This window comes from Hyaloscypha bicolor (genome assembly GCF_002865645.1).
Source record: "Hyaloscypha bicolor E unplaced genomic scaffold K444scaffold_116, whole genome shotgun sequence".
In the NCBI taxonomy this organism is placed as follows: domain Eukaryota; kingdom Fungi; phylum Ascomycota; class Leotiomycetes; order Helotiales; family Hyaloscyphaceae; genus Hyaloscypha; species Hyaloscypha bicolor.
Window position 1 is genome coordinate 541,291 of NW_020194618.1, and position 26,119 is coordinate 567,409.

At 48.1% G+C, this 26,119-nt stretch overlaps 10 protein-coding genes across 10 annotated transcripts; 4 read left to right on the forward strand and 6 right to left on the reverse strand.

The window, feature by feature from the left end:
- Positions 1-1,064: 1,064 nt before the first annotated feature.
- K444DRAFT_592997 (uncharacterized protein) lies at positions 1,065-3,540 on the reverse strand. Its single transcript, XM_024878275.1, has 3 exons — positions 3,491-3,540; positions 3,281-3,443; positions 1,065-3,222 (listed from the first exon to the last, which is right to left on the reverse strand). Exons 2-3 carry the CDS (start codon positions 3,312-3,314, stop codon positions 1,292-1,294), a joined length of 1,965 nt encoding a protein of 654 aa, XP_024734496.1. The 5' UTR covers positions 3,315-3,443; positions 3,491-3,540; the 3' UTR covers positions 1,065-1,291.
- Positions 3,541-3,997: 457 nt separating this feature from the next.
- K444DRAFT_592999 (uncharacterized protein) lies at positions 3,998-5,531 on the reverse strand (the record flags this gene model as incomplete). Its single annotated transcript, XM_024878276.1, has 3 exons — positions 3,998-4,444; positions 4,495-4,894; positions 4,946-5,531. 3 exons carry the CDS (start codon positions 5,529-5,531, stop codon positions 4,243-4,245), a joined length of 1,188 nt encoding a protein of 395 aa, XP_024734497.1. The 3' UTR covers positions 3,998-4,242.
- Positions 5,532-6,767: 1,236 nt separating this feature from the next.
- K444DRAFT_614995 (PLP-dependent transferase) lies at positions 6,768-8,920 on the reverse strand. The gene is made up of 3 exons (XM_024880630.1): positions 8,485-8,920; positions 8,005-8,394; positions 6,768-7,935 (listed from the first exon to the last, which is right to left on the reverse strand). The coding sequence occupies exons 1-3, from the start codon at positions 8,662-8,664 to the stop codon at positions 6,865-6,867; spliced, it is 1,641 nt and encodes a 546-aa protein (XP_024734498.1). The 5' UTR covers positions 8,665-8,920; the 3' UTR covers positions 6,768-6,864.
- Positions 8,921-9,733: 813 nt separating this feature from the next.
- On the reverse strand, positions 9,734-11,759 carry K444DRAFT_593004 (uncharacterized protein). Its single transcript, XM_024878278.1, has 5 exons — positions 11,664-11,759; positions 11,029-11,610; positions 10,838-10,978; positions 10,035-10,790; positions 9,734-9,952 (listed from the first exon to the last, which is right to left on the reverse strand). Exons 1-5 carry the CDS (start codon positions 11,721-11,723, stop codon positions 9,788-9,790), a joined length of 1,704 nt encoding a protein of 567 aa, XP_024734499.1. The 5' UTR covers positions 11,724-11,759; the 3' UTR covers positions 9,734-9,787.
- A 950-nt stretch (positions 11,760-12,709) lies between these two features.
- K444DRAFT_593007 (uncharacterized protein) lies at positions 12,710-13,555 on the forward strand. Its single transcript, XM_024878279.1, has 2 exons — positions 12,710-12,727; positions 12,776-13,555. The coding sequence occupies exon 2, from the start codon at positions 13,090-13,092 to the stop codon at positions 13,471-13,473; it is 384 nt and encodes a 127-aa protein (XP_024734500.1). The 5' UTR covers positions 12,710-12,727; positions 12,776-13,089; the 3' UTR covers positions 13,474-13,555.
- Positions 12,807-13,079, forward strand: K444DRAFT_485328 (aromatic amino acid beta-eliminating lyase/threonine aldolase; the record flags this gene model as incomplete). The annotated part of the gene is made up of 1 exon (XM_024873094.1): positions 12,807-13,079. A coding segment is annotated over one exon (273 nt), but the record flags the coding sequence as incomplete, so codon positions are not given.
- A 1,106-nt stretch (positions 13,556-14,661) lies between the features above and the next one.
- K444DRAFT_533858 (ADC synthase) lies at positions 14,662-16,417 on the reverse strand (the record flags this gene model as incomplete). Its single annotated transcript, XM_024875180.1, has 5 exons — positions 14,662-15,051; positions 15,175-15,231; positions 15,288-15,402; positions 15,505-15,904; positions 16,033-16,417. 5 exons carry the CDS (start codon positions 16,415-16,417, stop codon positions 14,662-14,664), a joined length of 1,347 nt encoding a protein of 448 aa, XP_024734502.1.
- A 1,787-nt stretch (positions 16,418-18,204) lies between these two features.
- Positions 18,205-19,667, forward strand: K444DRAFT_691727 (uncharacterized protein; the record flags this gene model as incomplete). The annotated part of the gene is made up of 6 exons (XM_024887803.1): positions 18,205-18,292; positions 18,542-18,584; positions 18,641-18,748; positions 18,809-19,059; positions 19,123-19,246; positions 19,308-19,667. The coding sequence occupies 6 exons, from the start codon at positions 18,205-18,207 to the stop codon at positions 19,588-19,590; spliced, it is 897 nt and encodes a 298-aa protein (XP_024734503.1). The 3' UTR covers positions 19,591-19,667.
- A 784-nt stretch (positions 19,668-20,451) lies between these two features.
- On the forward strand, positions 20,452-21,577 carry K444DRAFT_614999 (uncharacterized protein). The gene is made up of 2 exons (XM_024880631.1): positions 20,452-21,308; positions 21,407-21,577. Exons 1-2 carry the CDS (start codon positions 20,502-20,504, stop codon positions 21,464-21,466), a joined length of 867 nt encoding a protein of 288 aa, XP_024734504.1. The 5' UTR covers positions 20,452-20,501; the 3' UTR covers positions 21,467-21,577.
- On the reverse strand, positions 21,552-22,922 carry K444DRAFT_691734 (uncharacterized protein; the record flags this gene model as incomplete). The annotated part of the gene is made up of 2 exons (XM_024887804.1): positions 21,552-22,478; positions 22,513-22,922. The coding sequence occupies 2 exons, from the start codon at positions 22,920-22,922 to the stop codon at positions 21,767-21,769; spliced, it is 1,122 nt and encodes a 373-aa protein (XP_024734505.1). The 3' UTR covers positions 21,552-21,766.
- Between the last annotated feature and the right edge of the window lie 3,197 nt (positions 22,923-26,119).

Consider the following 26,119-nt stretch of genomic DNA (forward strand, 5'->3'; position numbering starts at 1 on the left):
AGGTAATCCAGGCTTTTATTTATCTGCGAGATATAGAGAAATCAATATTACTAGTATTATAATAAACTAGCCTAGAGGTATCTATTTAAATCGCTTCCAGATTAGGACTTCGCCCGGAGATATAGAGTATTAAGAGATAATCTCTTAAAGACTTATCTTATAATACTAAGAGTTTTTTATTATATCTACCCCGAGAGTTGCTTGCAGGACGACCCCTTCGCCGGGCCATTAATCGATTATACGGGGCCCCAAAATAGACTATAGCCTTCGTTCCTTTAAGCCTAGGATCTCGATCCACAGCCTCAGAGGCCTTAGCAATTCGCTCTTCAATAGCTTCTGCTTTGGGTGGCATTTTGGTGGGTTAAAAAGTCGATGGTGGGGGGGCGGGGAAAAATTTGCGTATTGCTGGTTTTTACGTATTGCCCTCCCTTACCTGGTAAGCGTGCTAAGCGAGAACCAGGTGAGCCCGGCCGAACGAGTATCTGTTAGCACTCAGTTTTTGGGGGGCTGCCATTAACCCAGCTTATGCTATCTATGCTAATACAGACTCTAATAGAGGCGTTATTGAAAGTCTCAGTGTAAAATAGCAAGGAGAGCGGGCGAGGGAAGAGAACCTAAGAGGAAGAATCGCGGCAGAGAGTAGAATCAGGTGTATATTGCAAGGCAGAATTCCAACTACACCTCTATAACAGCATTAATAATATATGATACGAGGATAGTCAGGCCGGGAGCCTATTCTCATATCAGGAGCCTATTGCGGCCCCTGGAGCCCGTTCTAGCTCCCCTAAATCCTTCTCGCCAGGGGTTGACGCTCTCGACGGCGGCGCGACTAGTAATGGGCACATTCCAGGCAAGACGGGCGAACAGAGATGAGGCGGTGGGGTGTGCATAAGAAGGCCAGTGAGGATGGATGAGGTTGAGGTGAAGCGAGGGTGTGCAGAGCGGCGAGGGGTCACGTGGGTCGTGGGTCGCGCGCACGCAAAGTGAGGTGAGGATTGGCGCGAAACAACAAACTATCCGACTGGTCAAGAAATAGCAACGATTTTCCCTTTGTGCAATCGCCTCAGGTTTAAGGTTTCAGAGTATCATATCTATTCTGCATAACTCCTGTATCTAAAGGCGCCCGCGAACGAAATAAATGGAATCAACTCCATGGGGGTGGGATATCACGAATCTCGAGCCTGAACACCAGCTGCCCACTAGAACGTTTCCCCAAGAATCGCCCGTGGTATGAAGAATTCGGGCGTCATACGCCGAGTTACTTCCAAGGGCAGAATGTCGAGAACAACCTTCACGGTAAAGCGCGGAGATCAGGCGAAGCCGGGAAACTGCCATACTCATCGCCAGAGGAGTCGTCAACAATGCCACCATCCGGAACAATCTTCGCGGGCATATTCCCAAGTATAGGAGGTAATTGAGACACAGACGGGAAGCTGCCATAATCATCCTCGCTTTCATCCTCGTCCGAATCAAGCATTATAAAATCTTTGTCAGCATCTGCTGTTCTCTTGGCAGGTGGTGTTGATAGGAGCTGTTCCGCAGCCACTGGTGGGAAGCTGCCGAATACATCATCATCTGAGTCCGAGTCGATGACTATGATGTTGTTGATGGCGTCTGCTGGCTTTGTGATTTGCGCAGGTGGTGTTGATGGATGCTGTTCCACAACCAACTTTGGCCTCTTCTCGAGGTCACCAGAGAGATCCTCACCGGAGTCTTGGGGAGAGGTTGGCTGTAATCGAGCTCTTTTTGCGTTTGCTCTCATGTTTGACGAATCCGGAATCTCCTTGACTTTGCCCTTGCCAATATCATTCGCCTGTGTAGATGAGATTTTAGGTTCCTTATTCTTTGTGGGTGCTCTTGAGATATTTTTTGTGGCCCTTGCCATAGCAAACGGTACTGCGCGTTTGCGTTTTCTGCTGGTAGGTGTTGGACTGAGGGGCGGGTTCTGACTGCGCCTCATCCTCTCACGTCGCTCTGATGAACCTTCTCCGTTTGAGCTAGATGGCGAGGCGGATGGTGGTGTGAGGGGTGTCCCGCTAGGCCCCGGCCTTCCGGAGCCTGGCGTTGAAGCTACAGCTTTGCCTTTTCGAGCTGAGTCGGGTGAGAGCAAGAAAGAGGTTATGGGTCGCTGCCCATTGAAATTAGCTTTTAGAATGATCCACGATAGAGTTTCGAACTCCCTCCTCGAGGATTCTGTGGTTCCAAGTTTTGTGGTATCCAGCGAGGTCGCCTTGCAGAGTAAGAAAGTCGCTTTCACCTTTTTCGTGATCTGATTCTTCTGCGAGCTCTGATTTTTTCTCGGGGTCGGCTTCTTTAGCAGGTCACACTTTAGCTTCAGATAATCGTGCTGGCTTGCTCCCCCCTCCTCAGTTGCAAGCAGAGCCCGAACGATTCGTACAGGTACGACGTACTTCACCCACTGCGTGATAGTCCATTGAAACTTGTCAACCAGAAATGTGAACAAGTCCTTTTCATTCCAAAAGGGATTTTGTGCTTGCGGAAGCTTTGAAAATACTACTGGGGCCGATACGACTGGGTTGAGGTAATCTTGGACATGCTCCCATTTCGGAAAGTCTGGCGGAATATCGAGGTTTCTTCTCGTATCTTTCAGATACCTAGCGAAGTCTGTTGTTGCCCATTGCTTCATATTCTCTTGAGTGGTTGAAGCCGCGCACAAAGACTTTCCAAGGCCCGACTCGGCGGCATTGAGCACGTCCTGCGGTCCAAGATCGTACAGCTCCCCAACGTCCTTCGGATGACCATTCAAAATCGCATGTAGGATGAACCCCTCTCGGTCCATGCCCGGATGTTGACTTTTAAGATTATCCAGTTTGTAGATTTTGAAGTGTGTTTTACTCTTTCGCACGTCTTCGCCATTCTCCGTGGAGGACACCACTTTTGGCTGGAACCTGATGAGAGTTTTGCAACCGAAAGCCAGCGCATCACCATCCTCGGACCATACCCCATCAACAACTCCTTCCGTTTCCATCTTCGCGCATTCGGCCTCTGCTTCAGCAGGAGCTTGGTGCCAAGGGAGTCCGATATTTGTAAGGGTGTCTCGGAAGAGCTGAGAAGGCGGATCGTGGCCTGGATATAATTTCCCTCCGTTACTCAGGCGTTTCCCCCCATCAAAAACGAAGTGCACTTCGATTCCCAAATTCAAGATTTGTAGGGCATAGAATAAAATGTTTTTCTCGATTGGGTTGGCATTTACACCGGATCCTGATGAGCAACTTGTCAGCATCACGGGATCTCTTGGGGAAAGGGCAGAGGAACCGACTGTCTCGAACAGTCTGCGCTGCAGCAGCCGTCATATTGGCATACCACCAGGAGCTAGCATTGACAGCCAGCTTCGGTGCTCGACTCGTCTCTTTGTGGTGGTTAAATGCATAGTCCACAATATCGACCACTTCTCCCGGCAACAAATCGAATAAACTAGATGATCAGGTCAGCTAGCGTACATCGAGAAGTAACAGATGAACTTTACCACCCAGGACCCATTGAATGCTTCGATATTTGGTAGCGAAGACCTTACTGAGGGCTTGTAGTGTGGTGTCTTGTGCAAAGGAAGAATCCAGGAACCAAGTGCTGTAAAACGGGGTGGTTGGGTTACCCCGCCACCCCCGGCACAATCCTGGAACAGCCTGCACGGCCCTCTTTGACGCCCAAAATAGATGCCAATACAACGCCACAGGCGCCTCGTTGGGCTTCTTGATAGGCGTTTTGCTGTGTTCTAGTGCTAACCGCCTGTAAGTGCTCGGGCAATTCTGAGTTTGGGAGCGGGTCGGCGCGAACCTCGGCTTTCTCAACTTGTTCACCGAACACTCACTCGGAATTCTTTGTATGTGAACTGACGGCTCTTCGTAGATGCTTTAATTTAACAATTCATGGGTGGGATCTGTACGAAAAACGACGCGTGATGGGTGACGGTCACGGGACGCTGAACAGTGGTTGACGTAAGGTCACCTGAGCAACACTTAGAGCGAAGGGGCATAAAGGGCGATTAAATCAATTCTGTATGATCTGTGAGTCTGCTGGGAGACAGTCCCAGCCTGCCATCTAGGCATTCATACACTGTGGTTTCTGCACCTAGACTCTTCTTCCCGTATTGGGGTCCCCGGTCCGGTCCGCTGTCAAGTTCCCCACAAATTTGGGGACCCAAAATTGGGCCTGGGGACCGGCCCGCCCTCCTTAGACACTAGTAAGGCTACAACTTAAATCATGCCCATAAACAAGGTTCCTTCAAGGATTCCTCGCAACGACGTCCTTAATAATCTGGTAGCACTCCTCAGCCGTCTCGAAAACGTGCCAGGCATCGGAAGGAATTCCTTTGAACGCTGTTTCGAAGCGTTCCGGATCATTCTTCTCTTGGAGTCCAACGGCGGCGATATCTGTGACCTTGCGAATGAGGATTAACCTAACCCAGCCATCATGATTGCGATATCTGCAGCTCAGGTTAGCAGTGTGAGTAGTAGTTTGGAAGAGATAACTCACATTTCGCCGTACGCTTCAGGGTCAGTTTGAGTAGAGTCACCAATGCAAATCATCTTTCGTTTGGGCAACCATGAGTTGATCTTCTCCATTCGATCAACTTTGTAGGCTTCAGTACCGAGAGTGAGGTTCGAGAGTAGGCCGGAGAGGTTCATCCAATTTGCATCTCGGAGGATTATAGTTCCCTCAGGGTAGAATTTTTCACGGAAATTACGGAGAAACATGTAGAGATTGTAGGGCGATGCGGAGAGGTAGAAGAATGGCGCCGACGGAGATAGCGTTGTTTGTATAAAGGAGTAAAGCTCGGGCATGCCTTGTACGGGAGTGGCTTCGGAGACGAAGGTTGAGCGTAGGATACCAATAGGATCTGAGGTCATTGTAACCTTAATCGTGTCGTCAACGTCTACAGAACCTTGTTAGCGAGTCTGTAAAATTCTTGGAGGTATGTTGTAACCAGAAATCAGACCCCAGCCCTCAGACTCTGCAAACACTGTATTCATTTTGAGGATCCCAGTCGTTCCTGTTGGCACTTTTGCCACGCTAGAGACAATCTCTCCATTTCTAAACTCGGGAAGTCCTCTGTTGTCGCTGCTGATGCCATTTCTGCCCCCCGGTCCAAGCTTCAGCTCTTTTCTACCCCCAAAGTCTGTGCGAACAACTCGCCCTGGCAACACCGCCTGTACAAATGGCATAAGCCGTTCTTGGATTGTAGCTTCTGCAGCATCATCCTTTGCAAGGCCAATATTCTCCGCCACATCCGCAACCGCACTGCTCACTTCCTGTCCTGTCCTCTGATCAAATTCCGCCGTAACAAACTCTGCCCGCCACTGATTGTCCACGGATCGATATGCGGTGTTGTCGAAGAGCCATACTTCATCATTCGCCGTGATCGGATGAGGGGCAGGGTTGTGAGGGCCTAGGTATGAGAGGAGCCTTGTAGCTATACTGAGACGGCGTTCGAAGGCGGGGGTCATCTTGATGTTGGGTAAACCGCTCTCTACTTCATCGAATTTCCGTTCTCTTCGAGTCCTGTGCTCCATGAAGCTTCCTCCATGGCCGTTGGCCATCCCCTCCGCCATATCTGCCATTGCCTTCGTGTCGCGTGCGAGCTTCGACATTGCTGCTGACGTTTATTCGAAGAGATGCAGGTGGTGAGAACGACTGACATTAATTTCTGCAGAGTGAGTATGATGTCTTACTGTAGGGGCGGTATAGGGAAAGAAAGCAGAGACAGTGAGTGTGACTTGGAGGAAATGGGCAAGAATATAAGAGATGAGAGGAGCCAAGAGTCAGCCAAGAGCCAGCCAAGAGGAGTCATCTTGTGGTGTCTCAATAACTTGGCCTGGTGCTGGACTTGGAAGGTGTGAGGTCAGAAGATGCAGCCAAGTCGCGCTTTCCTCGTCGACAAATTCGATGCGCGAACAGGAGACCAGCCAGCACTTGCAAGCAGGCACGGCCGGCCCTATAGTAGGAGCGGGCACGATCTTCGCCCTGCTGGATCCACGGCGACATCTGTCACCTGATAGCCTTCTCAGGTTTTCTTGGGTCAAAGTCCGCGTGCTCATTCGGCCACCGGAATGAAACCCTTTGTTCAGAGCGCGGGGAAACAGCGATCATCTGAGCAGGGGGCGCCTGCAATCGCATGGGCTGTCCTGTACCAGTAGCATCGGTGTCGTCATTGTTGCGATGGCGTTTGAAGCCAGGGATATATATGCGACTGTGCAGGAGCGATCGAGTTTGTTGGATGAGAGGATGGGAAAGGTGAGGTGAGGTTCAATGCCGCCGTGGCGGCATTTCGCGCTAAAGCTGCCAGGGCGTAGATCGAATCGCCCATATCTAATCTGTTGTAATCCTCAGCCTGACCACGTCAAAAATCGAGGAGAGACATAGTAGAGATTATGGACTACCACTCAGCACAAGGCGGGCTGCAACTTCGTCGACTTGATGTACAATTCGACACCAGATCATCAAGTTCACTGCGATGAGGATCCCCTTTCGAAAGCTCTACCAACCTACTTTGTATTGGGTCCCAATGACTAGGAATCCCCTGCGAACTGGGAAGTGCCTGCTGAACATCGCCTAGCCGAACCTGCGAGATATATGTACGGGTTGATATACGAGTTGGAGCAAGGATGGAATTGAGTCGTTGATTAGACACCGTAATCGGTAGGGAATGGAAACCGGCGGTTATGCACGCGCACATCTTAGAAGCCCACCATCCGGTGCTTTACGTGGCAAGCATCGTTCTTGTAGTTCAAGAATCAAGATGACTATCTCAGGTTTTGAAAAGTCACTGGTGCTTGCTTATCTTGGGAAGATGGGTATATCTGGGGATGTCTGTCGCACCCAAACTATTGCGCCCATGCCCCTCTATCAAGTAAGAGATACAAAAGTATTCTTCTTCGCCCCATCCGCCGCCTTAATTGCAATCCTAAACTCCTCAATCAAAGTATCCGTATTCTCCAACCCCACAGCAACCCTAATCTGCTTCTCATTCATCCCATAATCTGCCATCTTGTCCAACTCCTTCCCATAAAGTGCCATCACATACGGTATGATAAGTGTCAAAGGAGCACCAAGATGAGGTCCCTTGTGCAGATTCAGATTATCGTAGAAGGCTGCAGTTGCTTCGAGAGTGTCCAGCTCGACGCTGAAGAGACAGCCATATCCAGGCGTGAAGTCCTCAGTCGCTGAACGCATTCGCTCCTTGTAGCAAGGGAGAGACGGCAGCGTAGTGGGATAAAACACTTTCGCTACACTGCTCTTGGGATCTTCAGCAAGCGTTTGCAAGAACTCAACTAATCGCAAAGCATTGTTGTTCAGAGTCGCGGATCTGGACATGTAATCCCTGCTATTCTTCTCCAGCGCTTCGGCGTCGCCGTTGTAGAACTGGTTGGTATAGAACTTCTTGAAGAGTGCCTTAAGCTCTGGATACCGCGCGGAAGAAGGATTCAGCACCGCGCTCGCAGCCATGACGTCCGCATATCCAGAGAACGACTTCGTAAGTGAGGTGAGAACAATATCAGCGACTTCAAGGACATCGACATTGCAGAAGCTTCCAAGCGTGTCATCTATGAGCAAGAGGAAGCCATAGCCGTCTGCTAGTTTCCGTAGCCTGCCGATATCTGGTGTTGAAAGGTTGGGGTTTGATGGGAACTCGAGCCAAACGGCCTGGATCTTCCTTCCTTCTTTGGCTTCTTCTTTCAGATACTGCTCTAGCTCATCGATTTCCTCGGGCGTTCCATTACCGAGGAATTTGAAGCCTGGTCCAAAATCTTCCAGAACGTGTGGCGTTGAATGGAATGCGAATCCGAAGAGGACGGACTTGGCGTTGTAGACTGAGAGAAGGTATTGATGGACTGAGTAGATAGATGCCATCCCTGTCTGGTAGAGATACACATCGTCTGGTGTGACCTTTGCCTTCCGTGGCGGGCCAGCAGGGGCCTATCAAGTCAGCACTACTTCATACTTCACAGGCTCCTTCTACTCTAATTCAAAGTTAGAAAATCTCACCCGTTCCATCAACCCCGCAATCCTCTCCCGCAACACCCCCTGCGCCTCGCACTCCACCACCACCGGCGCCGGCTCGCTCTCCGTCGCCTCCCTCAGCCCCTCACCGTGCTTGACGCAATCCTCCGCCCATCTTGACGAAATTCCAACGCCAGCATTCATCCAAAACGGCCACGCAACCATGTTCTCCTGCGCTGGGAGAAAGACCACGTACAGCCTCACGAGGTTCGCAACATCAAAGATGCGAATCGAGAGCTGGTCAGGTGACAGCGCTTCTGCTTTGCGAGATGGAGAGGTTGCGAATTTCACGCATTCGGATGCAGATACGGCGGTGGTGAAGGGGATGCATGCTTGGCCATCGGTCTTTGCTACTGAGAGGATTTTGGCCATGAGCTGTGATTCGGGTTAGCTAAAAATTAAAAAGGGGGGGTAGGGAAGGGAATGCGGAGGAGGGGAAAAGAGGGTGTGGTGGAATCTTGGCACCTCTTTCACATCCTTATGTGGCATCATTCGTGGGTACATGCTCGTGAACTTCATGAGGATCTCAGGATCTTTGTCCCTGAATCGAAGCATGTTGCTCCAAAGCGGCATGTGAAACGTGATTGCATGTCGGGGTGCTGGAGGGATGGCACCCCACCATTCGGTTTGGAGAGGAGCTGTCATGGTTGAAGGTTGGCTACGTTGCTCGGTGCGGGGAAGCAAAGACGAAGAAAGCAGTGCGAAGACGAGAATTTAGGGGCTCTGAAAAAGGGGCTAGTCTGAATTTAAGAAGCCCTTGTGAATCGCGCCTCCACCGAGCTGGTCCGTACTTGTCGGATCTTCCGTCGTGGCACCTGCAGACGTCGTACGTAGCAGCCTATTGGCACCAATGGTCTAAATGTCCTTGTGCATTTGGGGCGGTGCTAAGTCCGATAATGACCAGATAATGACTAGAATAGGGAGAAAGTAAGCATTTTGGAGGTATCCGACAATTTGAACCCACGTCAGCTGAGGATCTACTTCTTCATTTGTGAAAATGTAAGCAGTGCGGTGCCACTGCGGTAGGGCTTGCAAAAGGCGGCTGCCAGGGAGAGAGATATTACTCTACAATTTGCCGTCGTGTGGCAATGATTGGTTTTGTGTTAACTTGCCAAGCGAGCTGAAAGTGCGCCCGAAGGATCATGAGTTATCAGGTCCGGAGTATTCCAGGTCTGGACTCATTGTTACCGGGATCCCTCGCCTTGTAAGGTGGTGCACGTGATCTTCCCCGTGCGCCTTGTAAAATCCCAAGCGGTTAGGACGGATTAGAAGCTGTTTGTGCTAAAGAGCTACATATTATTAAATTAAAAAGATGTCGCTTTTGCGGTTCCTAAGGTGTGGTGTCGAAAAGGGGCTCGCTTAGCGTTCTCCCTGACCCCAAGCACTCAAAAGTTGCAAAAAGGTTTATTTCCTTCGCGTCAAATTAGTGTAATACAAGTGACATTAAGACCACATTAACATCCATTGAATATTTCTGCTCTATCGTATGCAGATGTGATATTCGATAATTATGCGCCCGCCTGGCTAGTCTAAAGACGGTGGTCTGCCTGGACTCGCGGCGGTCCACAGGCTCAGCTGTCCGCAAGCAGTCCCCGTGCGAAATATAGGGAGTGCATACCACTGGATTCTCTACGAACCGAAGTCCATCGAAACGTCAAACTCATTTGCGATTCACCTTTCGTGACGGAAGAAAGCGAAGGTGAGGAAGAGCTGAAGCAAATTCATCTATATAGTAATATAGTTCTTCGTAATTTCAAAGGGGTAATATCTATTTACAGCCAAGAATACCAGCTAAAACATGCTCTGCGTCTTTTCCGATCCCTTTCGACTTCGCGAGTGCCATCTTTAGACACTTCACTTTCGCCATCGCGTTGCCTTCCTCCTTCGCCACTCGATCTTTGTAAATGAACATGGAGGGTACACGAATAGTAAGCTTCGTCCCCGTTAGTCGGTCTCTGAATCCAATTTTCTCGTTTTTTTTAGAGGGTGGATGGGGAGACGTGAAAGAAGCGTACCTGAGTGAACAGTGAAGCCTGGCGGATTCCTACTTCCTCTGCAATCAATTTGAGTCTTCCCAGTGCCCATTTCCGTTGGTCCTCGGTGGTGTGATCCGATATCGTTACTATGAACAACGGCCACATGATGAAAAGCGCCAAAGAACTCTTTCCTCCCAAGGCGTCTTTCTCAATCTCGGGGGTGCGGTTTCTTGTGAAAGCTTCAGGGAAATTTCCCAAGAAAATAGGGACAGCCGCAATGATATCTTCTATCAAGTTTTTGGAAATTCGTGCCGTTGATGCATACTCAGGAGTGATGCGATAATCCTCGTCCGGGTGCAACCAAGCGTTGGCACGAACTATTCCTGCGCCGAGCATTATTCGATTCGAGCGCATTATACACCACGCAGTTGCGATCGAGATGTCTTTATACTCATCAAGTCTCCCGGGAAAGGAAGGGCTGTGTTCAAGTCGACTCACGTCGACCTCATCAACCCATGCAACTGAAGAAAAAGACCACTCTGGGGTCTGTGAGAGCTCCCAGTCTCTAAATTTCGTTTCAAGATCTTGAGCCATTGTCTGGACCTCGATTATGCTGTCAGTATTGGAAGGGTTCATCGCCGCTTCTGCAAGAACGTCATTGGCTTTGGCGTGTAATGTTGCAGTTTCGAGATTTAGTCTTGCGACCTGGCAGGGTAATCCGTCTTTAGTGCCCAATTGCATCCACCACCCAACACCAAGAGGTGGCGGAGTGGAAGAAACAAAGCAGTTAACGATCTAGCGGTGTTAGTGTACAACCCTGAAATGATCACCCAAAGACGAACCAGTTGTGAACGAGCCATAATGTGGAGAACACGTCCCAGTGGAGAAAGAAGTTTCCTCTGTGCTCTCATTTTGACCAACATTGCAGCACCCTCGGCATGTGAAGACCATCCATTTAGCAGTGTGTTAGTACCAGTAAATGCCTATGTTTCCCATTAGCCCCGCAACAAGATTATAGTTGTGTAATAGTCACCTCAAAGACCCCCAGAATGAGGACCGTTGCAAGTGTCTGGTCCTCTAATGCAAGTTCAGGGTCTAGCAACGCTTCGTTGACTTGTTTCAACGCTTTAGCATATTGCCTCGCAGCTTTAGCAAGCACCAATTGGTATCTCCGCCTATTTCCAAATGCAGCCATGGCCACAGCCATGACCGCTGTATTTAACGAAGTCCCCGGCGAGATGAGTGACTTCTCAGCCTTCATTGCCGGGATAATGAAATCCATGTAGCTCCTAGAGTTTCCCTTGCACGGCAATAAAACGAAACTATTGATGAAATGACACAGAGCTTCCTCTTCGATCGATGTTGATATCCCGTACGTTGGTGGAGCGAGGATGATTGTTTCGGGGGGCGAAACGGATCGGTAGGTAACATTGGTGATAGAATTGGACCAGTCGCTCTGGTAGAGATCCATATTGCCCGCGCTTGGCAATTGACTCCAGTTGATTATATCCCCTTTTCCACTTCCAAGCCTTCGCAGGAAGAGCTGGTTCCTGTATCCTGTGCACTCGCGTTTGGACTTTTGACAGCGGAAGCATGTTGGCTTTCGCTCATCGCACTGCACGTGCCCGATTAGCTTCGATTAGAGCAGGATAACCAGAGTATAACTACCTTGATACGTCGTGCTCTGCATGTTCCACAACCTTGTGAGGGCTTTCCAGTATTGACCATTTTGGGGCTTATTGATGGTAAGGAAGAGAATTCTGTTGCCCTCTCCACCAAGAACTTCAGGATGATATATGAAGCACAGAGGAGTGAACTGTGAAGATCAAAACTTCGTCATTGATTCTAATCGGAGAATAAGCAAATAAGATCCAAGCCTCCTGGTAGTGTGGCTTGAGACGAAACATGGTGGGGCAATATTGAGCACAGAACGGCATTAGGCTCCTACCAACACGTTGTTAACCCCTTGTATGTGCCACCACGAATCGGAAGATTTCATTTTGAAACTTTCCTCGCAAGGAGCTAGATTCGCAAGCGACTAAACGTTGATGCATTGACTGGTAGGCATTTGTGCAACGATTCTGTTGACGCAATTACTCGATGGATGATCCTTGAACGAGGTCTGAGAGCGAACGTCTCTACTTCTGGAAAGACCCGGAAAAAGAAGAAACTTTCTCGTGATTGATCAAACAGCAAACCTACTGTTTCGTTCGAGGTCCTTCGGGAAAGAAGTTACCCCGACATGTCCGGCAACCCGGATACACTGACACCCATGACAATCACTGTCAGCTGTCAACGCTCACAGCCGCGGCACCTTCTGTGACTTGATTGTACTACCATACTCTAGACGTATCAACTTGGAGAAACAACATTTCTCGGAGTCATGGAGATGTGCGTATTCGTAATATAAAGCATCGGTGATCTCCAGATGACCCAACGCAGTGGGAAGCCGAAAGTGGGGCTTGTGGAGCCTGGCGCCAGGTCTGACGTCCCCCAAAACTCGAAAATGATGACTCCATACTTTAACGATGTGAGAAAAAGATGGTGTCGAAGAATTACATCTGTGAGGTCCTTCTGAAACACAACTTCTCCGGATTGCTGATACAGCAACACATCCTCACCATGGGCTCGATTGATCCTCTCTGGCACCAGTGATATTCCTCTCTCTTACTAGAACGAGATGGTTCAAAATGCGTGGTCAACTGCTGGAAGTGCGGAGTTCGATTTTCGGAGTTGGTGATTATTACTTTCGGAAGTGACGTGAAACTGATCGTCGATAGGTGATACCATCACAACTTCCACAATATCTCATCCATGTTGATGGCCATCCAAAATACAACTCTCTTTGACGATGGCTATGGACAAAACCCGACCACTTCATCTTTGGAAGTTCACATGGCCGAGTTATACAACCACAAAGTCGGAGTTTTTCTCCTCTCGGGTGCCATAGGAAACCAAATCGCTCTGCGAACACTTCTCACTCAACCTCCACATTCCGTTCTAAGCGGTCATCGAGCACATATCCTGTGTCTCGAAGCCGGAGGAGTTTCTATGCTGAGAGGTACTATGGTCGAAGGTGTGGTGCTTCCATTCAATGACGTTGTACTACTCAAATGGTTCCAGGGCTCCACTTGGTAGTTTTCTCGCTGGAAGAACGGCCTTCATAGAGCTAGCGAGATGGATGAGACAGGCTATTGTTGATACCTTGAGACAACCTGGAGATCTGGTGGCTGCAGCCCGGAGCGCTGTCGATGTGAACTTTGGGGCCGGGTCAAATGGAAAGGGCAACGTTTTGAAAAGGACTCCTGCCATTGCTCAACGTATCGAAGCATTCCGGCAAAGCCTGGGTGGTTCTGTTGCTCATCTAGTTGATACTAACATGGTTTGGATCGATCATCGACCTCAAGAAAGCTGTAATCGATTCGCAAACACTGAGAGAAGGGGCAAGAAAAAGTGGCGTGAAGTTGACAAGTGGTAGAATTGCGGTACATTGCCAGGTAGGTATTGAGGTTGTAAAGAGGCTGGAAGCTGTCTTCGCTATGTTGGTGCGGAAATGGGAGACCAATTCTTACTGTCTGGTGGAGTTGAAACCTGCTTTTGCGTTGAAGATTCCCAAATAGACCATTGTTTCCCCCCCCCCCCCCAAAAAGAGGGAAGAAAGAAAGAAACGCTTGACGATGTCATGAACTCATGTCCTTCAATTTGAATAGATGGCCGCCTGGAGTATTGAATGTCCCCTGCAGGTAGGTTGCTTGCAATGCAGGTGTCACTGATCCAGTGTATCAAAGAACTACTCATACTACTCATACTACCTATGAATATTCGTAGTTAGCGTGATTATAATATGAGTGGTAAGATTCTTTACAAATTATTTTTTTTACAAAGAGTAAGGAACAGTGATTTGCATGAATGGTTGTCTGATTAGAAACTTGTGGGAGCATCTGGTATCTAGCTAAATAAAGGGGAGCTGCTGAGTAAGCTGAGCTAAGCTCCCTAGTACCTATGCCCGTACCCGTACGACAAAAATTAATTAGTGTAAAGTATATAATAATAAATACTTATAAAAAGTAACAATTACTCGTAGCATGATATAAAATACGATATTTCTTTATAATTACTTATAAAAGAAAAAGGAAAGACTCAAACTCATCGCCAAAAGTGCTCCAGAGAACAGAATTGGACTCCGCCTCATTTACTGCTGAAACTATACCTATCCCACCACCGGCTGAGCTCTCCAACACTTTTCGGTCGTTCGAGTTTGCGGACACGCTTTATTATGATGGGCGCTGAATGACCCTAGTGGGAGATACCACTGGAAAAAAACTGGGGTCTGAAGTATGAAAATGGTTCTTGTTTTACGTAAGATTAAATGTACTGTTCGTGTAGCCTGTAGGCAGCTATTTCGATTACTTGAATAAGAATTTAATTTTGCTATTTTCATACTCGTATTAAGATAGAAGCTCTCAAGAAAGAGAAACCAAAGCCGAGACAGCAACTTTCAGAGAGCATAACGAGAAGAAATCCAATCTTTTTAACGAAACATGTAGTATCAAGGCCAACGAGGTAATCAGACCCAAGATGAGAAGAAATACCAAGCCAACGCCGCGGACAGACATTCAACTAGAGAACCCCAAATTGCAAGGATATCCGCAAGCCAGCAGAGTATCTACTTGCCCTCATACACGATGTATGGAGCAATACTTGCCATCTTCTCGTGCGTTTCAGTAAGTTCCCTCTCCGGATTTGACTGAGCAATGATACCAGCTCCAGCTTGGATCCAGGAGTTGGTTGAGTCCTGAAGGACTATGCGAAGACACAACGTAGCTTCGAAGAAGTCTTCCTTTGGGTCGATGAGAAGAACTGCTCCAGAATAGAGCTCCCGCGGCCGGGTTTCGAGACGGTCGATTGCCGCAAGGGCTATGTCCTTCGGGATTCCAGTCGCTGTGATGGATGGAAACAAGACATTGAAAGCAGTCCATGGATCTGCCTTCGAAGAAAGTTGTCCATGGACACTAGATCCGAGGTGCTGAACACTTCCTCGATCCTTGATGGTCATCTGTCAAAGGGTAAATCAGTACCGTCTCGAAGGAGAGTTTGAATACTGGAAAGGTTTTCAAAATCCTAGAATTCCGAAAGAATTCTGGACAGAGTATGGTAAATAGCAGGCGAAGGAACTCACCAAATCCTTGACACAGATTGTGTCAGGAGCGCAGAACTGATTGAGCTCAGATACGGCCTAGATGAAAGTCAGAGAACCACGCTCTCGGGATCAATTTAGATTGATAATCGTACCTCTTTGACTGAGATTACGTGCTCAACAATTTCCTTTGGATCGCTGATCAATTCCTGGCGTAACATTTGGATTGCGTCCTTTGTTCCAACTCGTGAGCATGTTCCTGCTAGTGGCCTGGGAGATTGAGTTGTCAGCGTTTGCCATACTTTTGCATTGTTCGTCAAGCTGTTTAAAAAAAACCATAAAAGTGGGAGCAGTGGGCTTGAATTTGCTTACTCGGTGACCACTCTGCCTTTTTGAAAAGCCATCACAAGTTCTGGACTGAAACCTGTTGCTTGGAAGCCACCATGATTGAGTGTATAGCTCCGTGCTGGATTGTTTGCACGACGTCCATGAAGCAGGGTTGATGGCATGTCAACCAGTTTCTCGAGGTCCACGGACCGAGACGAGATAATCTTGCTGTATTTCCCTGCTTTGATTTCTTTGAGTGCTTTCGAGACGAGGACCTTATACTCTTCTTCATTGCATTGAGTGCTGACTGGTTGAGGATCTCTGACTTGTATAGACGGTGCACATGTACCGCTAAGAAAGTCGCACACTTCTGTCAAAAGCTCCTCATCGTATCCCTGAACAGTGATGCCCTCCGGTCTCACGGTGATTTCCAGTTCTGGAACCACTATAAGGAATTAATAACTTATCATTTCAAAGAGTAGGGAGCCAGGAGGGAGCCGGGAGACTGAAACATGCTTCCGGCCAGTAAGAATAGGAGATCGGGATATAGGACACAGGAAATAGGTTCCTTACTGATACTGAGGATCGGCCAACGCCCTGGAGTGTACGACTGCCCTCGAACGTGAGCACCATAGTTAAAGCCGACTTGGCCGAATAACCGCCCTTCGTGTTGCTGTGATTGCTCTGTGACAAAGTTTTTTACAAAATCCGTCAAAAATCCAGGAATGAGGCAGTTTCGTTCCTTCCCCTGTCCACTAATCCATGCGGTCTCCCCCTTCGGATCGGCTCGGAGGGAAGAACGACTGCCAAGTCCAATGTGCCAAACATCTTTACGCTCGTATGCGAAGTGGTCGAGACTCTTGTATTTCCTGAGCAAGATGACAGTGGTCTCCAAGCCGTCTTTGCATGCCGGTAAGGCCACCGCCAGTCTTGGCACCGGCGCCGGGGTGTCTTTCATAGAAGCGAAGGACGTGACTGGCATAGCGGAGCTTTGGAACGAGTTCGTCTTGCGTGATGGGGGGGTGAAATGGAGGATGTTGTTTCGGCTTGAAGATAGAAAAATTCTTTTCGTTTAGGAGTCAGGGAACTGACGACGGAAAGAATCCATTGTGGTGTGAAAATCTTTCACAGTCTTTGCTTGTTGAGTCGAAGCTCGCTAAAATCACTGTTGTGTAAAGACGCCGTCATGGTCTGATGTGGGACCAAGAAGCTCCATAAATGATCTAATTTGGGCTCCAGAGAGTTTCAAGCATGTAGATAAACGTAGGAGGCGCCGGGGAGAGAATGATCCGTGGAGGTATGCATGCTGGAATCAGGTCTGTAGCCCCCTTAAGCCTCCTGTTGAATTGGTACTAGCTTACCAGTCCTTCCAGCACCAGGTTCAACCACTAATTTAGGGTTCTCCACTCTCATTTGTCATGCGTCACTCGCCGAGCTTACCAAACTTACTAGTATATTGTTATTTTAATTACTTTTGATTTATTAGCTAATTTATAATATATTAGAGAAAGCGGGCTCGGTATTATTAATATTGCTATAATGCAATAGAAATAAAGACCCTTACTTTAAATACTTTCTCCTCTACTTTTAGACTTTACTCTCTTATATTTAGTTATTCCGCAGACTGTTAACCTCCAATATATCGATTTTCCATTAATAAATCGATTACTTTCCAATACCTCAAATGTTATAGTCACGAACAGGAGGTATCTCAGCATAGAAAAAGCTATTTCTTGTGATCTCTGTGGCGTCGACGTGCATGTTGAGATCGTATCCTTTGATGAGCGCTTAAGCCTTGATCTCATGGCCTCTCAACTGTCTTCGTTGACGAGAAATGTCTTTCAAGATCTCAGAAAGCATTTGGTAAGGATCTGCATAATATTGGCGGGGGGATGGTCAGAAGGCGTTTTCACACCGCTTCCATCATGTATTCATCTCACAGACTCGGCAAGAACTCCCATCTGTCGCTTCATCCTTCTCCCTTGTACATCTCGTAACGAGCAAATTTCTGGAGAAGATGGACGCTCAAGGGAAGGGTGTGGATTAGGTAAAGCCATGAACGTGGAGTGAAGAGATATCTAATGAGTCACATCATGGCGAATTTCCACAAATGTTGGTAAACTCGCGAATGTGAGTGGATTGTGAAGAGGACCCGACGGTATGGTTCTGCCGCCCCATTTTCGTCGTTTCATGAATTCATATTCAAATACAATTGATCACAGGACTAAGCTCTGAGCCGCAGAACTAGTCAATCAGAAACGATTGTTCCGGCAGAATTCCTCCGTACTGTAAGTGCTTTCGATCAAAAAGCAATTATTCCCGCGCCCCCTCCCTTTCCGAAGAATCGAATAAGCTCCATTGGCCGGTTTCAGAGCCAAATGACACCATCATTGAGATGAAGCCTCAATTTAAAAAGTTTCTTGTCCCAGCAACCCGGTCAGAGGAACTTGGAAGTTGGAATGTGGAAAGCCACAGCCCATATAGACCTATCGGAAGCCATATCCAATGAGGAATGTTGGAGGAAGAGCTCGTTCTTCCGATCGATCGCATGGACGATTCGAGCTAACTTGGGGTCTCGTGTCTTTTTCTCTTTCCACCGTGCTTAGGGCGCCGCCACCTCCATCATACGTATGAGTTCTCGAGCAGTTATGTTGCTCAGTGTCCGTTGCTTTTCTGACCCCAAAAATCTATGTGATATATCACAGGAAATTTGAGACAATTCCCTTGGGTATCTTGCCACCACCAATGCGAATCACCGCGAGTCCCAACTCATGCGAGGATGATATGAGATCCCGTAAAACTGCATTCATCGGGGTTTTACTTCGGGGAGTCGGTAAACACTCCTGTTATCGAAGGAAAAAATCCCAGATCTCAAGTTTCCTTGACGTAGGAGGCATTGTTGGGCACACACTGCGGGCAGGTTGATATATTAAGATTAAATATGCTCTTGAATTGCAACCACTCTCTTCAGAATAACAATCGAACCACTTGAAAACTTATTCTTTCTATCTTACTTTTGGGTTGAGAAACTAATCTAAACCATTGGAGTCGTCAAATGAGAAAATTGGTTCAACAACTCAAGAAGATCACTACGTGCTTGGGAGAGGCGTATCCGATTCTATCCGGTCAGTCGCCGCCCTCAGTGCGTCTATCACCAGAGCCATCACTAAAATCAACTTAGGTTGGACGCTCAGCACTTGCTTTGGGGAATGTACCTCGGACATATTTTGCACCCACAAATCCCTATCACAGAAGGCATGAAAATAGCAGAACTTGGAACGGGTACAGGGTACATCTTATCACACCACCTCAGAGGCTTGCTTGCTTATGCTAATAAACCTCAAACCAGAATTTGGCTTTTCGACGCATCAAGAAAACTCCCACCTGCTGTCGAACTCCACGGCTACGACCTCAGCGACGGCCAGTTTCCAGCAAGGCACCTTTGGCCTGAAAACGTCATTTTGGGGGTGATGGACTCGTTGATTGATCCTCCATCGAATCTTGTTGGACAGTATGATGTTGTGCATTTGCGGATGTGGGCTAGCAACTTGAAGGAGAATGATACGGCGCCAGTGCTAGAACACGCGAAGAAGCTCTTGAGTAAGGAATTCTGCATAGATCCATGCACGACTTTCTGAGAGTAATACTGATGGTAAAATGCAGAGCCAGGAGGATACATTCAATGGGAGGACGCAGACTTGGTCAACCAAGCAGTCTGCGGCGGGGAAGCAGAGCAGTTCGCTGGCATGATGAGAGAACTTTTCAAGCAAGTCGGGCTGCAATATGAGTGAGTTTCCCTTCCCAATCCCTAAATATGTCTTACCTGACGCTCTTTCTCATCTTATTAGATGGGTCGCGGACCTTCCAAACCGTTTTCCATCTCACGGTTTCGAAGTCCTCCACACCGGGAACAAGAAGTTCCACCACGACTTGATACAGCTTTGCACCAATACGTATCTCATGGCCATCGCCGAAATTCTGCGAGGAATTGAACGAAACTCAGTTGCAAGTGACTCGACTATCTCGGTGTGGGTGCACGAGGAGACGCTTTCTAAGCTTCTCCAGAATACGAAGCATGGGATGGTTTATAATTGGATTCCGATAACTGTTCTGGGACAGAAGAAGAACTAGAGGTGTTCTTGCTATCAAGACTGGGAATTTGAATCAATTCCATTTTATTAGGATATCGTAATTGAAATCTCGTTGCCGCTTCGCTGTAGATCATCCTTTGATTTAACTCAAAATCAAAATTCATAGTGTCCGGGCACGCACATGCTCGCGATCCATGCCTCGAAATTTTAGCGACAATACACAGAATGTGTAGTTTACAGCGTACAGGACGCTAAATTTACAGGGCGTTAGGACCCCATTGAAGGTTTGGGATGACTCGCTTCAGAGGCGCTCGTAGCATGTAAAACAGGCGCTCAGTATGTTAGAGTAAGCAGATTTCTCCGATCTAAATTCAAATTACCTTCGGCTTCTATTAACTAGTGTCCTCGATGAGCTCCTTATTTTGGAAGAGAATAAAGGGTGGAAGGCTACATTTCCTGCTTCATGGTTATTGATCACTTAAGCGAGCTTTAAAGGGGGGCCATCTGGATGAGCCTAGCTTCGCTGCGGAAGTTGGAAAACATGACAAGTTTTCTAGATAAAACTTGCTATGTAATCCGCTGAGTAATTCTTCGATACCTCGCTCGCAAATCGCGTTTTGACAATAGAACCTTCGAGTTTTCTTTCCGAATTATTCCCTCACTCGATGTGGCGTTCGTCGGGTGTTCGCGTAATCGCCCAGCAGAAATCGAGTTCAAAGTGGCTGAGTCCCCGGCCTATCCCCTGTATCTAGACAATTTACCCGGTGCACAACGACGCCATCTACGTATTTCAATAAAAAGGGAAACCCTGACAGGGGTAAGTGGGGTGGCACTTCCTAGAATCAGATAAGATTTATCTTCTCCCGGGGTCCAGTTTTCTTTCCTATCCCATTCTTCACATTGCAATAAGACACTTCGTCTTTGTACATATTTTCCCCATATATTTGCAAAATGTTAGAACTGCGAGATAGAATCGCAGCGATAGACAGAGCACTGCAGGATGTCCAAGAGGTAGAAATTGCACGACCTGGAACGCCAGTCCGCCACAGTCTGGACCACCGCTTCGACAAAACCGCGCCAGAAGTCGACGCAGCCCCCGCTCCCACACCTGCACAAGAGAAAGCCAACCCATTCGAATCCCTCAACTCGCCACCGGAAAAACGATATTACGATAGCATCGCGGCGGCATATGGACTGGGAATTCTGGATACCGAGGAGTTTATGGAGTATATGGTATACAACGCGTTTATTACGAACTTGCGGATCTGCCCTGTGCACTTAACAGATTCGGGACACTTTTATTATGTAGAGCATCGCTCGTTTCTTCCGCATGTTCCTGGTGTGGTTTTGAGGCAGGGGACGGATAAGCAGGGGAAGAGTTTGGGGGTTGCGCATCTGCCGCTGACAGGGTCGAATAGTTTTGGGATTGGCGATTTTGAGGCGAGGCCTCTGGGCATGGTTTGGGAGAAGATGGAGAATACTGGGTTTTGGACGCATATGAAATATGGGTTTGTGCATGAGTTACCGAGTGGAGAGAGGAGGACATTTCATTGGATACGGACGAGGAATAATTTGATGGATGATCAGGGTGATTTGGTGCTCGTGGAGGACGGGAAGGAGGAATTGATATTAGGGGAGTATTTGGGGAAGGGGCTATTGAAGTGGAAGAAGAGAGGGAGACTGAGGATTAGGGAGGTCGGGGCTTTTGGTGAGACGTGGGAGTTGGTGGTTTTGTTGACCTGGGCTTCGGTCGTTGAGGTTCGTACTGCCCAAGGAATAATTTCGGATTCTGTGGCGAGGCAACTCTGTTCGACTATATACTGGAAGGTGCATACTGACTCAAGGGTGTTGAATAGTTGTCGAGACGAAGAGCGAGAGTGAGGCGCTATTCCCCGACCCATCTTATCGGCGTATGATCGTGGTGTAGTGGCGACAATTATCAGAGAGTTTGTTGAAATATAGAAATTGGGTAATAGATACCAACTCTAATTCATAATCGTCAGCAATAATACCCAACTTCAAAGGCCTCCTTCAGACATCATAAGGAGACAAAAAGGCAGCCCAAGAGGACTCCCCGCCATCCATTTTGAGGATCCTGTATTCCCTGAACCACTCGAAGAATGCCGCCTTGTTCAGGTGACGCTCATGGATATATCGTCTCACTTTCAGCACATTTTCAGCTCCCTCTGCGCCTTGGACTCGAGGTGCCTCCCATTTCATCTGAAGGTAGAATTCAGCGTGCTGGCCTTCCCATCCTGCCGGATAATCAACACACCCCCAACCTCAGTTTGCCAATACAGTGGAGGCATTCTCCATCGATCGCTCATAATATCCGTGTTGACGTTCATGAAGAGGGCGGCCCAATTACCATGTGGCTCATTGTAGTACCCGCTCTGGCCAGGTATCACATTCATGTTTTTCCACGCTTTATCGGGAGGGTATTTCCAGATGAGGATCGGCAAATCTAGAAGTTGTGATAGTAAGGTAGATTTTACCTTGTGGATGGGATGATCATGAGGGAGAGTGACTTCTTCATATTTTGGGCGATGGTTGACAAAACGGTCTCCGTTGCAGTTAGCCCTGACACCTTCTGCCGATTTCTTTTTGGCCGTCCCGAACATTGTCCCCATGCTTTTCGTTATCCCAATCGAAGGATCCATCATCTGACTGTGTGCCACAAAGTAATCGACTGCGATGCGAAGATCGCCCAATGTGATGTCTTGAAATTTCCCTTCGGCATAGTCCGGGATACCGGTTTTACCGGTCACAACGACAGGACCCTCCCATTGAACTGGCACAATTCCCTTTGTGACCCTCTTTAATCGATAGGTTGGGTGCTGAGCCGGGGCTACAGAGGTTGTGTCGGGAATAGGTGACAACTGTGGGATCAAGTTGGATGGAACGGAAGATTCTGTGCCCAATTGGCCACTCTTCAGAATATGGTATGTCTCGCCCCATATACAACTGAAAGTGAGGTTGAAGTTCTACATTCAGTTCTGCGCAATTGACCCAAATCAATTCGGGGACTTTCGAGTCGACTGGGAAGTATAGGCCGAGTTTCGAGTCTGAATCGGGGCGAGGAGAGAATGAGGAGAACTTCTTGCAGAGCAGCTTGTGGAGAGGCCAATCCGTTTGCTGACATTCGACGGAGCAGTATGCAGTGGACTTGCAAGGTGCACAGGGTCGGCCGGGCTTGTTGCAGAGGATGGAGTTTGCGCCGACCATGATTAACAGCGTCTCGGAAGATAATGGTTGAGTAGATGGCTTGATCTGCGATGAAGATGATGAAAAAGGTGAGAGGTATGAGTGAAGACAAGGAGCGAAACGCGAGATTGGGCTGGGCTGCTGAGACGCGTCACCAAAACGCGCCATCATGTGCAACGATGCAAACGCTTTTCTGCTTTCTATTTGATACAGTGGTTTGAAGTCGGTATTGAATTACGAAACACATCCGCAAAGCTTGTCTCCAGATAAAACAGGAATCAGTGCGGGCGCGAATCAGGAGGCGTGAGATGCGGCAGAAATCGGACCTCCTCCATACCTTCGAGATACCGCCAGCTCCAACTTCGAAGTCTTCGATTCTGTCTTTGAACTCCTCCACCGGCATTTAAACGGAGTGTACTATTTCCTAACACCAATTCATTGATTAAGCTTGATACTGCCATGGAGAACTTTCCAGTGAGTCCGAATCAAGTATCATTTATCTCTTTATCAGTATCTGAGATGGCATTCTGATCACTTGCAGTGCCATGATTTTCCAAAGCGGCCGAAAAAAAATTGAATTGATACGGCACAGCCGCGTTATAAAGACGAACAACTACGTAAAAGCTAAAACAAAGGAAATCACCATCAGCCCCTCTCACTCAGAGATCGCCGCATCACTAGGCCCGCGGCCCTCGTTCGTTTGTCCAACACGCCCAATTCGTCACGGCGTCGATCTTCCATTCTTAAGCAGAAAGCTTCTTGACCAAGTCCTCACCGGAAACCATTCCCCTCTTGAGCAGAGCTGCCACCATCGGCAACCCATCTGCAAACAGCTTTTCCTCGCTGAGTCTCAAGCCCTTGTGCGCACCTTCCTCCTTGATATACGTGAAGTGAAACGCGCCTGGGACCTCAACATCCCACTCTCTGCCCTGCAAATCCTTCCTCTTTTCTCCCTCACCTACGCTACCCGTCAGCAAGTCACCACCACTTGAAGAATTCGATGAAAGCTTACCAGTGACCAAGAGGTTGGCAAAAATCTTCGCACATCCCAAAAGCTCATATCCTTTCTCGTTCTCAAACACAATGCCGAAGAACGGCTCATGGAAATGTGCGCTCAAGGGAGCGTAAGTTTCAAGAAGTTTTGCCCAGGCTTCTTCTCCCTTGAAGGAGTTACCGGCGGGGTCAGTGAAGCTGAAGTCGGAGGTGAACCAATTAGTGTAGGGTTCTTGCTTCGCAGCCCCGAAGTCGAAGGCTACTTCGTGGTCGGACTATATTTACAAGTGAGTTGAGAATTTGGAAGGGAGATCGCGGGAGGGAAGGGGAGAAGTACCATCCAGTCGAAGACGGGGTGTTCCTTGATACGCTCCTCCCAGCCTGAGCAGGTCACGATGTAAGCTGGTTGAGTTTGGTATGCCATTGCTGATACTCCTCGTTTTTTTGTTGGAAGTTGTCTGTTGGTCTTCACTGCGAGTGTAGTGTGCTGCTGTTAACTTCAATCACAAGGGCAACAAGCAGAATTTATTCATCTGCCTCATCCTGCTTCGACCTCCACCTCAGGATATCCACATTCAAACCCAACAAATCATCTGTATGAACCACCTCACGGTGTTGCTGTTCTTGCGGATATCTCCATGCCGAAGCCCTTTGGCGCGGGTCTTCAAGTCCCGCAGACGCTCACCCTCAGCATTCTCAATATACCTGCCCGAGACTCTTCTCAGCCCACTTTTTCAAGCCGGGGGATCTACCAGCCAGAAGCGTAATGCTAGACCTAAAATTGGCACGCTAAACCCTTTATAGTGCTATCCTGTCCGTGCTAACCCCCGCACGGACCAAGACGGCATAGCGAAAAAGCTGCTCACCCTCAGCTCTTCCACCTGTTCAATTGAATAACTACAAAGTGTCAAGTGTACTAAATGTAGCGAGACAGCTACACACAGGCGGTGAAGGTCAATAAAAACTCATATTGTTCACTTTCGGGTCTGTGCCAGCCCCAAACCCCCCTATCTCGCTACATTTAATACGCGTGAGACGTTGTAAACTGCGAGGGAAGGAAAATGTTATGTGTGAGATAAAAACTCATGGGTTTTGCTGTGAATGGCTTTGGCATATGAAAAGAAGAATGAATGGCGGGGAATAATAAAGATCTTTGGTTGTTGAGGGTGTCGCCAAGAGAGTGGCTGCGTTGGGCAGATGGAGAAAGCCGCTGGAGTGTTCGCTGTCCCACGCCACGAGCTCAGCCCTAACGGTAGTTGATTCTGGTGATTGGATATTATTCGAGGAGCTGGTAAAACATGCAGGAGCTGAGTTGTCGGTTTGAAGGCATCCGGAATGAAAGCTTCATGATCTCGATTTGGTCATGGAATTGGAAAGCACGCCTTGTTCTGATAACTTGGCTCGAGATAAGCCTTGGCTTGTATGGTCGAGCCCGTAGATAGTTGCGGTTAGACTCGAGGTCGAACTGGGAGGCAAGATTCTTCCAGCTGAGCTCAAGAATACCCTCAGTCGCTGACTCGCTGTGAGTGCAGCCAAACCCTTCCAAGCTGCTCTGAGAATTGCCGAATGATACTTCTGCCATCGAACCTACGACTTTCAGCTGTGGTTTTACTAGGATGCTAGGAGGCACGAAGACAACCAACCTTGTTCTGTTGGAGAGTAAAAAGGGACGGGTTCGGAGAACGGATGAAAAGTCGAGTTCAGTCTTTCAACAGCAGTGATATCTATGGAAATGGAAATTCATGTATAACAGTCTGTTGATCTAAGGCCCTATGAATAACTAGACTGGGTCCCCACTTTTATTGACTTTAAAAGCTATCGCCGATGCGCTTCTGGAGAATCTGCATCCGAATCCGAATCAGCCACAACCCCAATTTCCAGGACAATAACTCTTTGGTTCAGAGCTTCTTCTTCGGTTGCCTTCGCGCTGATAGTCAAAGGAGCAGAACCGCCAAAGTAATTGGACAATGGTAGGGATGTATGATCTTTGTCCATGACTCTATTACCATTACAGCCCTTAAGCCATTCATGTACACCGAGTCCTCGAGGTTTCGGCACAATCTGAACTGACTTAAACAATCCTCTACGAAAAACCCCAAAAGGATTCTCAAGCAGGATGACGACGGCAAAATAAATGGTCCAGTCGGAGTTGCAAAACACAAACCTTCCTTGACTGTCCCAGAACTTGGATTCAAGTTCGAAGACCAAGGTTTCAGGGTTCAAGTGGCGGGTTGAGACACTCGCTAGAAATTCATACCCTTGAGTTTGTAATGACTCCCACCGTAGCAAGCACTTCCAGGGCTTCACTGCTATTGTTCTCGCACTCTGTTTGGTGATGTATATTGTGCGCATCTTCGCCCTCTCGGTCTCCG

Excerpts from the sequence above, each read along its gene's own strand:
- K444DRAFT_593004 (XM_024878278.1), bottom strand. The coding sequence starts at position 11,723 with ATGGTCAATACTGGAAAGCCCTCACAAGGTTGTGGAACATGCAGAGCA. Across the intron at positions 10,791-10,837 it reads TTATGGCTCGTTCACAACTG|ATCGTTAACTGCTTTGTTTC; the intron begins GTTCGTCTTTGG and ends TAACACCGCTAG. Across the intron at positions 9,953-10,034 it reads AGGCTTCACTGTTCACTCAG|CTTACTATTCGTGTACCCTC; the intron begins GTACGCTTCTTT and ends ACGGGGACGAAG.
- K444DRAFT_614995 (XM_024880630.1), bottom strand. The coding sequence starts at position 8,664 with ATGACAGCTCCTCTCCAAACCGAATGGTGGGGTGCCATCCCTCCAGCA. Across the intron at positions 8,395-8,484 it reads CACATAAGGATGTGAAAGAG|CTCATGGCCAAAATCCTCTC; the intron begins GTGCCAAGATTC and ends CCCGAATCACAG. Across the intron at positions 7,936-8,004 it reads TTGCGGGGTTGATGGAACGG|GCCCCTGCTGGCCCGCCACG; the intron begins GTGAGATTTTCT and ends CTGACTTGATAG.
- K444DRAFT_614999 (XM_024880631.1), top strand. The coding sequence starts at position 20,502 with ATGTTAGAACTGCGAGATAGAATCGCAGCGATAGACAGAGCACTGCAG. Across the intron at positions 21,309-21,406 it reads CCTGGGCTTCGGTCGTTGAG|TTGTCGAGACGAAGAGCGAG; the intron begins GTTCGTACTGCC and ends GGTGTTGAATAG.
- K444DRAFT_592997 (XM_024878275.1), bottom strand. The coding sequence starts at position 3,314 with ATGACGGCTGCTGCAGCGCAGACTGTTCGAGACA. Across the intron at positions 3,223-3,280 it reads AGCGCAGACTGTTCGAGACA|GATCCGGTGTAAATGCCAAC; the intron begins GTCGGTTCCTCT and ends GTTGCTCATCAG.
- K444DRAFT_593007 (XM_024878279.1), top strand. The coding sequence starts at position 13,090 with ATGACGTTGTACTACTCAAATGGTTCCAGGGCTCCACTTGGTAGTTTT.